Below are 14,099 nucleotides of genomic sequence, written 5' to 3' on the forward strand. Positions count from 1 at the left end.
CAGTATACATTCAGTGTAGTGTGATTTTTCCAGTGGCTGGTTTACATCATCACCTCCATGTTTCGGTACTGTCCAGTTCCCGAACGCTAATAGTTTTATTTCAGAGTGCATTATTGTTATTTGCTGTGTGTTTTATTTTGTTCTTGGCAATAATCAGGGCATTGGTATAATGGGTTTTCTATGAAGTGTAAGCTCGACTTCCTTTTGTGTGCTGCTGTCTTGGTAGTCGTTGCGTTTCCAAACAGGTGTAGGAGAAGCTCCAATTGTATGTCCCAACTTCGGCGTAATTTACGAGATATCAACTTAGACCAGCCACCCTTCAAAACACCCTTCTCCCAATTGTTTAGTCTCTACCGGTAAACAATAGGTGGGTGATCGTTCCTCGCGCACAGTGTGGCTTTTCCTCAGCGCCCAAACGATAGCTTCACGACGACCCATCTGCATTAAAAATTGACTGCAAATGATGTAAACTAATAATAAAAATCACACTAGGAAAAAAGCACATGGCAAACGACTTGGGACGATGAAATCTCGGATTATTGGGTACATTGCACAAGACACGGGGTACGAAGCCACGGTCGCGACAACGTAATCTGGCATCGCGGCCGGGACACAAGCTGTGGTTGGAATCGGCCACGCTTTTGCAAACGTCTTAATTAGTGAACAACTGTTTATTTCAGTAACCCACTACTTACAAGCAAAATGTTCTTACTACTTTTTGTTCGATTTTCACCGATATTCTTTCCTTAAAATGGTTGGCTATTCGGACGCGTACTGTATCTGACATGCGCGTGTTTTTTTTTTGTTTTTTTTTGGTTTTTTTTTGCGTTTTTGTTTATAAGTTTGATAGGCTGTGGACAGAAACGGCGGTCATGTCAAACGAAATATTATAAATAATCAAAACACAGGGTAAATAACGATGGGGGTGGGCGCTAATGGATGAAGTCTTACAAGTCAGTGACTTTTCGTAATTTTAGAGATCAACATCTTTCCTGGCCAACTTGATTACATTCGAAAATGTTGGCTTCAAATCACCGCTGATCTCACTGGTCGGCGATTGTCTCGAAAAGAAATCCCCCGTTTTAAAATATGACACATTATCGGGATTTTTTTTATTTCTGTTAGCCCCCTGGAGTGAAGTCCCGCGGTTTTTTCTTTTTTTTTCGATTGATTTATGTTACACGGCGCACCGTATTGTGTATTACCGGTGGTGGATAATAAAAAAACAACCGAAATAAATAAAGAAAAGAGGGAATAAAATTATTTTTTTCCCGAATCCAGATGTTCGTTACGTCACAAATGGATGTCAATCTTGCGGTCTATGTGTCCCTATATATGTGTTGGTAAGAAAAGTTTAGATGGTAAAATGGATTAAAAGCAGTATTTCAATCAACGTGCGTAGTCACCTGCTAATACACAACCAAGTCTTATCTCAAAACACAAACCAGTCGGCGCTTTTTGAAGTTGACAGATTTGCGGAACTCATCCGACCAATCTAGGGTTTTTGCACCGATGTAATCCCCTACCTTAGAGAAAAGTTAGTCTTAAGTAGGGGAAACTGTTATAAACCGCCGTAGGACAAGGGAGAGAGTGGCTCAAGATAGCTTCGATGTCCCTGTTATCAGTCTTCTATCGATGCATGCCTATTCGGGATATCGCCTATTTTTCCATGCGTCGACCCCGCCTAAGCATTTTACAATTCGTTTCAAACTTTCTATTTATTAATTAACTAATTCACTGCAACAAATCACGGGTCTACATAAATGTGATAAGTGAAACGGCGAGCACTGCAAATTGTATACCGAGTCTTATATGTAATGGTGAAAAAGTCGAATTGTTTTGGTTTTAGTGTTGCTCCTCCCCTACCTGTACGCTTTGTCCATGGCTTGGTATATGTATCAAACTCTGTGAGGTTCTGCTACCATCTCCTGCTCGTCACACGCTACCTCTAACAAAGCTTCACGAACATAGAATTGAACTACTAACAACTAACACCTATATACTATATCAACTAGCACTCCAACCTATATACCCTCTCAACTAGCACTCCCAGCGTTATACCCGATCTACTAATACTCCTAGCTATATGCCCTATCTACTAACACTTCTACCTTTAGTCATGTCTACTAACATTCAAAGCTATATGCCCTATCTACTAACACTTCTACCTTTAGTCATGTCTACTAACATTCAAAGCTATATGCCCTATCTACTAACACTTCTACCTTTAGTCATGTCTACTAACATTCAAAGCTATATGCCCTATCTACTAACACTCCTAGCTATATGCCCTGTCTATCAACACTCCTGGCTATATGCCCTATCTACTAACACTCCTAGCTATATGCCCTGTCTATCAACACTCCTAGCCATATAACATATCTATCAACACTCCTAGCTATATGCCCTGTCTATCAACACTCCTAGCCATATAACATATCTATCAACACTCCTAGCTATATGCCCTGTCTACCAACACTCCTAGCCATATAACATATCTACTAATACTCCTAGCTATATGCCCTATCTACTAACACTTCTACCTTTAGTCATGTCTACTAACATTCAAAGCTATATGCCCTATCTACTAACACTCCTAGCTATATGCCCTGTCTATCAACACTCCTAGCCATATAACATATCTATCAACACTCCTAGCTATATGCCCTGTCTACCAACACTCCTAGCCATATAACATATCTATCAACACTCCTAGCTATATGCCCTGTCTACCAATACTCCTAGCTATATGCCCGATCTACTAACACTCCTAGCTATATGCCCTGTCTATGAACACTCCTAGCTATATGCCCTATCTACTAACACTCCTAGCGATATGCCCTGTCTACCAACACTCCTAGCTATATAACATATCTACTAATACTCCTAGCTATATGCCCTATCTACTAACACTTCTACCTTTAGTCATGTCTACTAACATTCAAAGCTATATGCCCTGTCTATCAACACTCCTAGCTATATGCCCTGTCTATCAACACTCCTGGCTATATGCCCTATCAACTAACACTCCTAGCTATATGCCCTGTCTATCAACACTCCTAGCTATATGCCCTGTCTATCAACACTCCTAGCCATATAACATATCTATCAACACTCCTAGCTATATGCCCTGTCTACCAATACTCCTAGCTATATGCCCGATCTACTAACACTCCTAGCTATATGCCCTGTCTATGAACACTCCTAGCTATATGCCCTATCTACTAACACTCCTAGCGATATGCCCTGTCTACCAACACTCCTAGCTATATAACATATCTACTAATACTCCTAGCTATATGCCCTATCTACTAACACTTCTACCTTTAGTCATGTCTACTAACATTCAAAGCTATATGCCCTGTCTATCAACACTCCTAGCTATATGCCCTGTCTATCAACACTCCTAGCTATATGCCCTATCTACTAACACTCCTAGCTATATGCCCGATCTACTAACACTTCTAGCTATATGCCCTGTCTATCAACACTCCTAGCTATATGCCCTGTCTACCAACACTCCTAGCTATATAACATATCTACTAATACTCCTAGCTATATGCCCTATCTACTAACACTTCTACCTTTAGTCATGTCTACTAACATTCAAAGCTATATGCCCTGTCTATCAACACTCCTAGCTATATGCCCTGTCTATCAACACTCCTGGCTATATGCCCTATCAACTAACACTCCTAGCTATATGCCCTGTCTACCAATACTCCTAGCTATATGCCCGATCTACTAACACTCCTAGCTATATGCCCTGTCTATCAACACTCCTAGCTATATGCCCTGTCTACCAACACTCCTAGCTATATAACATATCTACTAATACTCCTAGCTATATGCCCTATCTACTAACACTTCTACCTTTAGTCATGTCTACTAACATTCAAAGCTATATGCCCTGTCTATCAACACTCCTAGCTATATGCCATGTCTACCAACACTCCTAGCTATATGCCCTATCTACTAACACTCCTAGCTATATGCCCTGTCTATCAACACTCCTAGCTATATGCCCTATCTACTAACACTCCTAGCTATATGCCCTGTCTACCAACACTCCTAGCTATATAACATATCTACTAATACTCCTAGCTATATGCCCTATCTACTAACACTTCTACCTTTAGTCATGTCTACTAACATTCAAAGCTATATGCCCTGTCTTCCAACACTCCTAGCTATATAACATATCTACTAATACTCCTAGCTATATGCCCTATCTACTAACACTTCTACCTTTAGTCATGTCTACTAACATTCAAAGTTATATGCCCTGTCTATCAACACTCCTGGCTATGTGCCCTGTCTATCAACACTCCTGGCTATATGCCCTATCAACTAATACTCCTAGCTATATGCCCTATCTACTAACACTTCTACCTTTAGTCATGTCTACTAACATTCAAAGCTATATGCCCTGTCTATCAACACTCCTAGCTATATGCCCTGTCTATCAACACTCCTAGCTATATGCCATGTCTACCAACACTCCTAGCTATATGCCCTATCTACTAACACTCCTGGCTATATGCCCTATCAACTAATACTCCTAGCTACATGCCCTGTCCACTAACACTCCTAGCTATATGCCCTATCTACCAACACTCCTAGCTATTTACTAACAATCCTAGCTATAAACTCTATCTACTAACATCCTTAGCTATATGCCCTATCTGCTAACACTACTAGCCATTTGCCCTGTCTATCAACATTCCTAGATATATACCCATATCTACTAACACTCCTAGCTATATGCCCTATCTACAGACACTCCTAGCTATATGTCCTGCCTACCCACATATCTAGATGTACACCCTGCCTACCAACACCCCTAGCTATATGCCCTATCTACTAACACTCCTAGCTACATGCCCTGTCCACTAACACTCCTAGCTATATGCCCTATCTACAAACACTCCTAGCTATCTACTAACAATCCTAGCTATAAACTCTATCTACTAACATCCTTAGCTATATGCCCTATCTGCTTACACTACTAGCCATTTGCCCTGTCTATCAACATTCCTAGATATATACCCATATCTACCAACACTCCTAGCTATATGCCCTATCTACAGAAACTCCTAGCTATATGCCCTGCCTACCCACGCATCTAGATGTACACCCTGCCTACCAACACTCCAAGCTGACACCCTGCCTACCAACACTCCTAGCTGTACCCCCTGCCTACCAACACTTCTACCTGTACCCCCTGCCTACCCACACTCCTAGTTGTACACCCTGTCTACCAACACTCCTAGCTGTACACCCTGTCTACCAACACTCCTAGATGTACACCCTGTCTACCAACACTCCTAGCTGTACACCCTGCCTACCAACACTTCTACCTGTACACCCTGTCTACCAACACTCCTAGCTGTACCCCCTGCCTACCAACACTCCTAGCTGTACACCCTTCCTACCAACACTTCTAGCTGTACCCCCTGCCTACCAACACTCCTACCTGTACACCCTGTCTACCCACACTTCTACCTGTACACCCTGCCTCCCAACACTCCTAGCTGTACACCCTGTCTACCAACACTTCTACCTGTACCCCTGCCTACCAACACTCCTAGCTGTACACCTTGTCTACCAACACTCCTACCTGTACACCCTGTCTACCCTCACTTCCACCTGTACACCCTGTCTACCAACACTCCTACCTGTACACCCTGCCTATCAACACTCCTAGCTGTACACCCTGTCTACCAACACTCCTAGCTGTACACCCTGCCTACCAACACTCCTAGCTGTATACCCTGTCTACCAACACTCCTAGCTGTATACCCTGCCTACCCACACATCTAGATGTACACCCTGCCTACCAACACTCCTACCTGTACACCCTGCCTACCAACACTCCTAGCTGTACCCCCTGCCTACCAACACTTCTACCTGTACACCCTGTCTACCCACACTTCCACCTGTACACACTGCCTACCAACACTCCTAGCTGTACCCCCTGCCTACCAACACTCCTACCTGTACCCCCTGCCTACCAACACTCCTAGCTGTACACCCTGCCTACCAACACTCCTACCTGTACACCCTGTCTACCAACACTCCTAGCTGTACCCCCTGCCTACCAACACTCCTAGCTGTACACCCTGCCTACCAACACTCCTATCTGTACACCCTGTCTACCAACACTCCTAGCTGTACACCCTGCCTACCAACACTCCTACCTGTACCCCCTGCCTACCAACACTCCTACCTGTACCCCCTGCCTACCAACACTCCTAGCTGTACACCCTGCCTACCAACACTCCTACCTGTACACCCTGTCTACCAACACTCCTAGCTGTACCCCCTGCCTACCAACACTCCTAGCTGTACACCCTGCCTACCAACACTCCTACCTGTACATCCTGTCTACCAACACTCCTAGCTGTACACCCTGCCTACCAACACTCCTAGCTGTACAGACAGCCTGCCAACTCTCCATTGATAACCGGTTTCCTAGTGTATCTCATGCATTTCCTGTGTATTAGATGTGATGTTCAATCTCAATAACTCTTGATTCAAGTGCACTACGGCTATGCATTTGTCAATAACATTGATTTATCTCGTTATCAATATAGCCATCTTTCTCATATTTGATGTTGTACAGGACAGCAACCCGTCCACCCACCTATTCAAGGCTTGTTTCTATATCAGTTTTTCCCATCTAACTCCATGTTCGTTCCCCATCGAGACTTGATTCCCTCTTTCCATTTTGCTCATCTCTCAAAGTTCCGATGTTCACTGGGGACATCGTGTTGTACTTCTGTTAATTTCCCCCACTCTCGTTATCCAAGAAAGTGTTAAGTTCCTCGCCACATTCTCTTTGAATGAGCAGATTCAAACTCGTACTCGGTTCATGTTAGTTCTCTTTACCCTGAAATCAATAAATGTGTACTCAAGTTATAATTTGTCATGGGATTTATTTTCCTGTGTTTTATACATTTCCGGTTCATGGTGTTCTATGTATAGACGTAATCTCTCAGGCTGAAAATAAAATAAAATTAATTTATCTGCTTTGTGTAGCACATATTCTGACATGCCGTTATCTTCCATCTTCTAGGAATCGCAAAAATATTCTTTGAATTGTAGATACATTGAGCTTTTTGACAGGTGACGGTTTGAGTTCATTTCCTGCCAAGGGTAGCGTTACCTTGTGATAAAGACGATTATCATTGTAAAGCATCACTGCGGAAACACTTGTATTTCTACCAAAACAAATGATGTATTCTAGATGCACGTTCATGTTTTTATCTAATACCTTCATGTACGTTTCCTGAGTTGCCTTGTTTTGTTTTATTTTATTTTCTATGAAACATCAGATATCTGGTTAAACAAGCTAGAACAACTTTCAAAAAATGAAATGAACACAAGGAGTAATTTTATTGATTTCACGAAAAGTGTATTAACGTTTTTTTAAAGACAGTGTCAATTTCACGGTTAAAATTGTGAAATGCAACTTAAGTTCATTGGTTCAATTTCAGTCTGTAAATGGATATATTTGTAAAAAGTCGGTGGAAGTGATGACGGGGAAAATTGAAAATTTAATACCCTTGTTTTGAATGAAATTGAGACGTTTCGATAGATTTGTTAGTGATAACCCACCAGCGTTCATTGCGAGTTCACAGTCAAAGTTCGCTCACAACGAAAAACGAAACTATTTGTACTCACTGGAGATAACGCAATGCATATAAGTCAAATTAACAAAATAATTGCAACTGCAGCTTATTTTTTAATTTTCAGAGATCTCGTGCAGCGATAGCGTCTTCAATTTCCCCGTGAATTCATTATGCTTTGTTTTGACATAAGCCCGTTACTACTTTCGCTGTTCACAAAACGCGGTATATATATATATATATTAAAAACAATTGCAGGTTATTTATCGCATGGTGTCGAAATGGAGCGATGACAGATACATTTTCACAAATGTTGTAATGCATACTTGCCTAAATTCGAAAATTATACGACCGATCCCGTATCGAGGAGATATTATACACCCAGCCCTATGTAAATTCATACTGAAGAGAAATGCCTTAATGTATCCGTGTACAGATTGCCTAGCCTCTGGCGTTGCTCACTATTCCACACAGCCAGATGATCGCATGCATTTTTAAGTCTTTGTGTTGGCTATGCCGCGAAGTATAGAATCACATTTGAAAGATACCGGAGATTTAGGGTTAAACGCTTTGCCCAAAATCAGAGGAAAAAAACAAATTTTGCGGACTAAGACTTTCTGTGAGAGAAGCCGACTGTCACAACAAGAGATGGCATGGCTTCGGCAGCTGGCATGAGATCCTAAATCAAATAAACTCAATTTTACAGAGACGCGACAAAATTAACCACGATAACTCTTTTTCTTCGTATTTTTGCGTAACTTTTATATGTGTATAGTAACCACATTTAGAGACGGGTTCCCATTACGGGTTTATCATAAATTGGAGCGAAACAAAGAGCGAGTTGATATCGAGATCATATTTTTACGAGGTTAATCCACACAACTACATTGTATATGCCGCCATAAAACGAAGTTGTATATGGTCTAATGCTCTCAGCTTTGTTTTGTTGGTTTTTCGTTTATTTTCAACAACTGTCAAGTGATCTAATGACACTTTGGTGCACGTCGATTTCACATCTACACTACCACATACATCTAGACAGAAATGTATTAACAAATATGTTTTGATACTTTTCTCGTTTATAGTATTTTAAGAGTTTAAAGTTTGGTTTACTTCATTACGCATTTTAAATTTATTTTCGTGTATCTGTTTCCATGTTTCATCGCGATACTTATTTTATTTTACAACCTTGTTCTTCACTTCATGTTACAGCTGGAATAAGGCCGAAAAACGACAACAGTAAAGATGGCCTGGTGTCAGGCCTTGCGTCACCGAGCGATGTGTTCTGTTCAGTTCCTGGCAGGTTATCTTTACTTAGTTCAACTTCCAAATATAAAGTAACCGTAGCCGAAGTGCAGCGTCGATTATCGCCCCCCGAATGCCTGAATGCCTCCCTTCTCGGCGGTGTACTTAGAAGGTATGTGTTATTTAGTTTTTAGACAGTTGTGTCGGATATTTACTTAAATATTTGATATTTAATGTAAAACTGAAAATATTTTCGCGATTTGAACCTCTGCGTATACGTCAAATTACTGCTTCTTAGTTTTAAAATATATCAATGTGCCCTGTTTTAAGTATGTTATGTATGTTTGTGTTGTATTGTTTAATCAATGTTTGTTATTCGCGTGTATGCTTACTGTTACAATTGAATGGTCACGCGGTCGTAGGACAGAAACTCCTCGGAGCTAAATAATACATAATTTGGACGAGGATTGTTAAATTTAAACAAATGCGTTTGAAATTATAAACCTCTTGCATGTGAAATGAGTCTTTATTGACTTGCGTTCCGATAATATGATTTTTCTGGGTGTAAGTTGATATATGAAACGACTTGTCTCAATGTGAATCAGTGACGTAATGACGTTCAATGCCAATCACTTATCAGAAAGTAAGAATTATAATAGGTTGTAAGTGGAAAGTTTACCAGTGAGTTGATGTTTTGTAATTCAAACAAGGTGAATTTCTTACTTTTTTAAATACATTTATGACCCGGGAATTTTCTGAAACTCGGATAAATTATTCTCGGCTTGGCTGATTGAAATTGCAAAGGGAAAACTTGAGGTACCCGGACTTGCTATTGAATTATCGACCATTCGTATGTATTTTGCCCATTTTCGAATAAAAAATGGCCGTCTAAGTAGAGTTAGGAGAAACCGCAATGGAGAGGAATTCGCAAAGTGAAAATTTTCGAGTTTCTCCCTATTTTGATAGGACATCGCCCAGCACAAATTTGTAGTGATTTAAAATTGGCCATATATTTAACTAGCTTGTCGCGTCCACTCTTAATTTGAATTCTTGTAATTGGCGGTCATGATCGTTTGCGTAATTAATTTCACTAAAGTTCCGTCTTGGGTGTCTGCCGCACAATACAGTAAAAATCCTAAGCTGCCATATCGTTCGCCGAGGAGTTCGCCAAACCACTGACCAAGTGCTTCTTTTAACTACTTCAAAAATTCATTAGACCACCATTGGTTTATGTCATTATTCGACTAACGTTGCTGTTGTTTGATTGTGTTAGTTGTCCGTTATCAATCAACAACTACCACGATGAACCATGACAATGTTCCCGATTATACATGCCAATATTTAACGCTATGATCACCAAGTTTGTCGTTCACGTAATCATTATACCCTATTATTATATCAAATTATTTGGTTCAACGTGTCATTGATTATCTATCTTATATTTTTATCTTCAGTCATTATTTGAGTGTCATTACAACTCGGTCAACTCCAAATGCATGTCAATATACTCTTTCATACTACTGTAAATTGATATGGTCACTTGGTCGTTTGTCTGATATGCAGTACATTGACTCACTTGTATAGTTGGAGTGTCTCTAAAAAAACAGTTAGTCATTGAGTTGTCTGGCTCAACCTCTGGTGATCAGTTCAACTTATCACTTGCGTATCTGGTGAGTGGCTCTGATACACCAGTTAGTCACTGAGTTGTCTGGCTCAACTTCCGGTGAGCATTTCAACTCATCACTTGCATATTTGGTGAGTGTCTCTAAGAAACCAGTTAGTCACTGAGTTGTCTGGCTCAACTTCCGGTGAGCATTTCAACTCATCACTTGCATATTTGGTGAGTATCTCTAAGAAACCAGTTAGTTACTGAGTTGCCCGACTCAACTTCCGGTGAGCATTTCAGCTCATCACTTGCATATTTGGTGAGTGTCTCTGAGAAACCAGTTAGTCACTGAGTTGTCTGGCTCAACTTCCGGTGAGCATTTCAACTCATCACTTGCATATTTGGTGAGTGTCTCTGAGAAACCAGTTAGTCATTGAGTTGTCTGGCTCAACTTCCGGTGAGCATTTCAACTCATCACTTGCATATTTGGTGAGTGTCTCTGAGAAACCAGTTAGTCATTGAGTTGTCTGGCTCAACTTCCGGTGAGCATTTCAACTCATCACTTGCATATTTGGTGAGTGTCTCTGAGAAACCAGTTAGTCATTGAGTTGTCTGGCTCAACTTCCGGTGAGCATTTCAACTCATCACTTGCATATTTGGTGAGTGTCTCTGAGAAACCAGTTAGTCATTGAGTTGTTTGGCTCAATTTCTGGTGAGCAGCTCAATTCATCACTTGCATAGTTGGTGTGTGGCTCTGAGAAACCAGTTAGTCATCGAGTAGCCTGACTCGTCAACCTGAGTTGGTGAGATATAAGCTAGTCATTGATTTGACCTCACCATCTACTAATTACATACGTTTTGAGTTCTTCCATCAAGTTCGATTTACATCAGATAGTGAAGAACCATAGTGAACCATCGTGTCAGACTAGATAAGACATCAGTAAAACGAATGCATGCACGAGTCTTAATAGAAACAAAATGATGATGACATGATGAGGTGAATAAAGTGACCAGTATTAGTGTTGATATGAGCCTGGTCAATGTGACCAGTGTTGTTATCAATTCAACTAAAGAGGCAAATTAACCTCATAATGGATCTGGTTAAACTGGTGGCCAATAAATTTCAAGGCCAATCAGGCCAAATTGCCAAATCTGGGAAAATGTGCATTAAATGTAATTTGATACATGACTGTACATGGTTATGTGTTAGAGAATGAGTAAGAGCGAGAGGGGTCGTAAGGTTTAGCTTCCGAACTATCCATCTTAAAAATATGTGAGGTCCGGCGTCAGGATAGATCGAGGACGGATGTGGCGACTTTGCTAAGATCAGCTTAATGGGAGATTAGAGGCATTTAGACACCATTGATAGAAGACGGGAAGATTCGGGCTAGCTAGATACGATAAGGGTGTTTGGGGTAGATCGGTGGGTCATCGTGAGTGCTTCTTTCATAAGTGATACATTCTCGTAGACTTTTTTTTCATTCAACTTTGCGGGTAGAGATTAAAGTGTTCTTCTTTGTTCGGGTCTTTTTAACTATGGCGTAAGTAACTCTTGAAGCTTATTTATTGAATTTCTGTGGGACTTTACAAAACGTTATGCCCAATTTGCTAGCAATGGAAGTAGTGTTGCAGATTTGAGTGGAAATAATAGCTATCGAGCGTGGTCACCTCCGATACATTCAGACCGGCAGGACACCAAAGAAGCATGTCTTCTCCTCATTTCAAATCGGCTCTCCTCCATCTCTTCCGGACCACTAATTCCACTGAATTCCACTGAAAAGCGACTTTAAAATCGCCAGCATCTGCATAGTGTGGTTTTCAAAAGACACATTGAAATCTAACAATTGGAAAAAACTCACGGCCCAATGGCTGCCTCCCCTTCAAGGTAACAGTGGCGAATTTGGATTTTTGGTCGATGGTCTTTGTTGCAGCGGAAACTCGCCTTCAGTGGCGTTAGCAATTAAATGTACCGTTTATATTCGTTAGTATTATTTACTAATTTTCGTCAACAAAATTGTACCCAAGAGCAGAGAATTACTAGTATTTGATTGTGATTTAGGATCCCAACAATTTCATTTTATTTTGTTATTATTTAATCACAAATTGTGAATCCGAATATAAAATGCAATGTTAATGCAATAGTTGGGTGTCAGTGAAAACAAGTACATATTACAACGTATATACCAATGATAATCGTGTATATAATAAATGAAATAAGTAATTATACAAATACTTTGATTTGATTTAACTCGATTAGCATTGAATGAAGGGCAAAACAATAGTAAATGCGCACTTCCGATATTTTTTGTTGGCGTTTCAAGTTATGGAGACATGGTAAATTAAATCAAGTGTATTTTGTCTAATTTTATTCAATGTTTGCAATGTATGGAATGAAATGCGAGTAACCATACGACCATCACGGCATATGTGTAGTCACACTATCAGGATGGGTCGTTCAAACTTTAAAATGACGAGAGTGCATCCACGTAAAAAGTACAGCACGGCCGGCAGATATCGGGTTTCTTGACAACATCGGGACAGTTGTCATTTAATCAGGCTCCGTAGAGCTTCGTATTGTCAACTTAGCTGACTGAGCTCGCTCGTGTGTCTAAACAATGCCTGTATGGTATCGCACTGCCGGGCACTGCTCGTATATCATGACAATGTCGGGTCAGGCATCCGTGGAACTGGCAAAGTTCGCCAATCTCTGCCATGTCAGGGCGACGCCCAAGACTATGAACACCGGCTTTACCACCATTTTTCATGCAGAGTTTTCATGCAGCATTTGATGAGAAATTCGATTTTTTAATGGGGCCACCAAGGTGTTAACCTCATTATAAATCCTGTCGAGAAAATTCAGATAAACTTGTAAGCAGTTTCGGAATCCCCGTTGAACGGGAAGTGGTAAGAGGTGACCCGTATGGTAACACCAGGGTACTGCATGTATACGAACCACTAGCAACTGGAGTAGAATAAAAAGACAACACTACATCTTAAACCCCCCATCAGGAAAATTCTCTAATGTAATCGGACGAACTAAGATTTATATTTGTATTTCTACAGTCTCGTGGTGATTCGGTCGCAGGGATCTTAGAAATCTGATTTAATAATTTAAGTTTATTCTAAATAGATGTAATACACATGACGTCATCGAGTTTGTGCGTAGTACTTGAATCTAATATAATCCACATCAAACGTTGGAAGCGCGATCCACGTGAAGATATGAAATTAGTAGTGAAGTGGGGTAGAGAGTATCAATATGACATGTATTATAAATAAATCATTGTATTATTGTTGAGAAGGAGCCGTGGTGTAATTAACAGAATTATACTTGAAATGTATGAAATGAAAAAGAAAATATTTCTTTCACAACAGTTCAGTGGGGGCTGTTGACTCTGTCTTGGTCCGTACCGTAGCGATGGCTGCTGACTCCGTGTTGGCCCGTATCGTAGCGATGACTGACTCGGTCTTGGTCCGTACCATAGCGATGATGGCTGATTCCTCGTTGGTCTGTACCTTAGCGATGATTCGCTCACTATTGGCCCGTACCGTGGCGATGACTGACTCTATGTTGACCCACACCGTAGCGATGGATGACTGCGTATTGCCCCGTGCCG

At 40.8% G+C, this 14,099-nt stretch overlaps 1 protein-coding gene across 5 annotated transcripts in view; it reads left to right on the forward strand.

Moving 5' to 3' along the window:
* Tcfap2b (transcription factor AP-2 beta) overlaps window positions 1-14,099 on the forward strand; it is a 58,818-nt gene that overhangs the window by 15,543 nt on the left and 29,176 nt on the right. For all 5 annotated transcript variants that reach the window (XM_085492640.1, XM_085492642.1, XM_085492641.1 and 2 more), the window contains one exon: window positions 8,844-9,048. In XM_085492640.1, coding sequence (XP_085348766.1) covers window positions 8,844-9,048 — 205 coding nt within the window. The remainder of the gene's footprint in view (window positions 1-8,843; window positions 9,049-14,099) is intronic.

This window comes from Saccoglossus kowalevskii, chromosome 18, assembly GCF_978046115.1.
Source record: "Saccoglossus kowalevskii chromosome 18, keSacKowa6.1, whole genome shotgun sequence".
NCBI lineage: Eukaryota > Metazoa > Hemichordata > Enteropneusta > Harrimaniidae > Saccoglossus > Saccoglossus kowalevskii.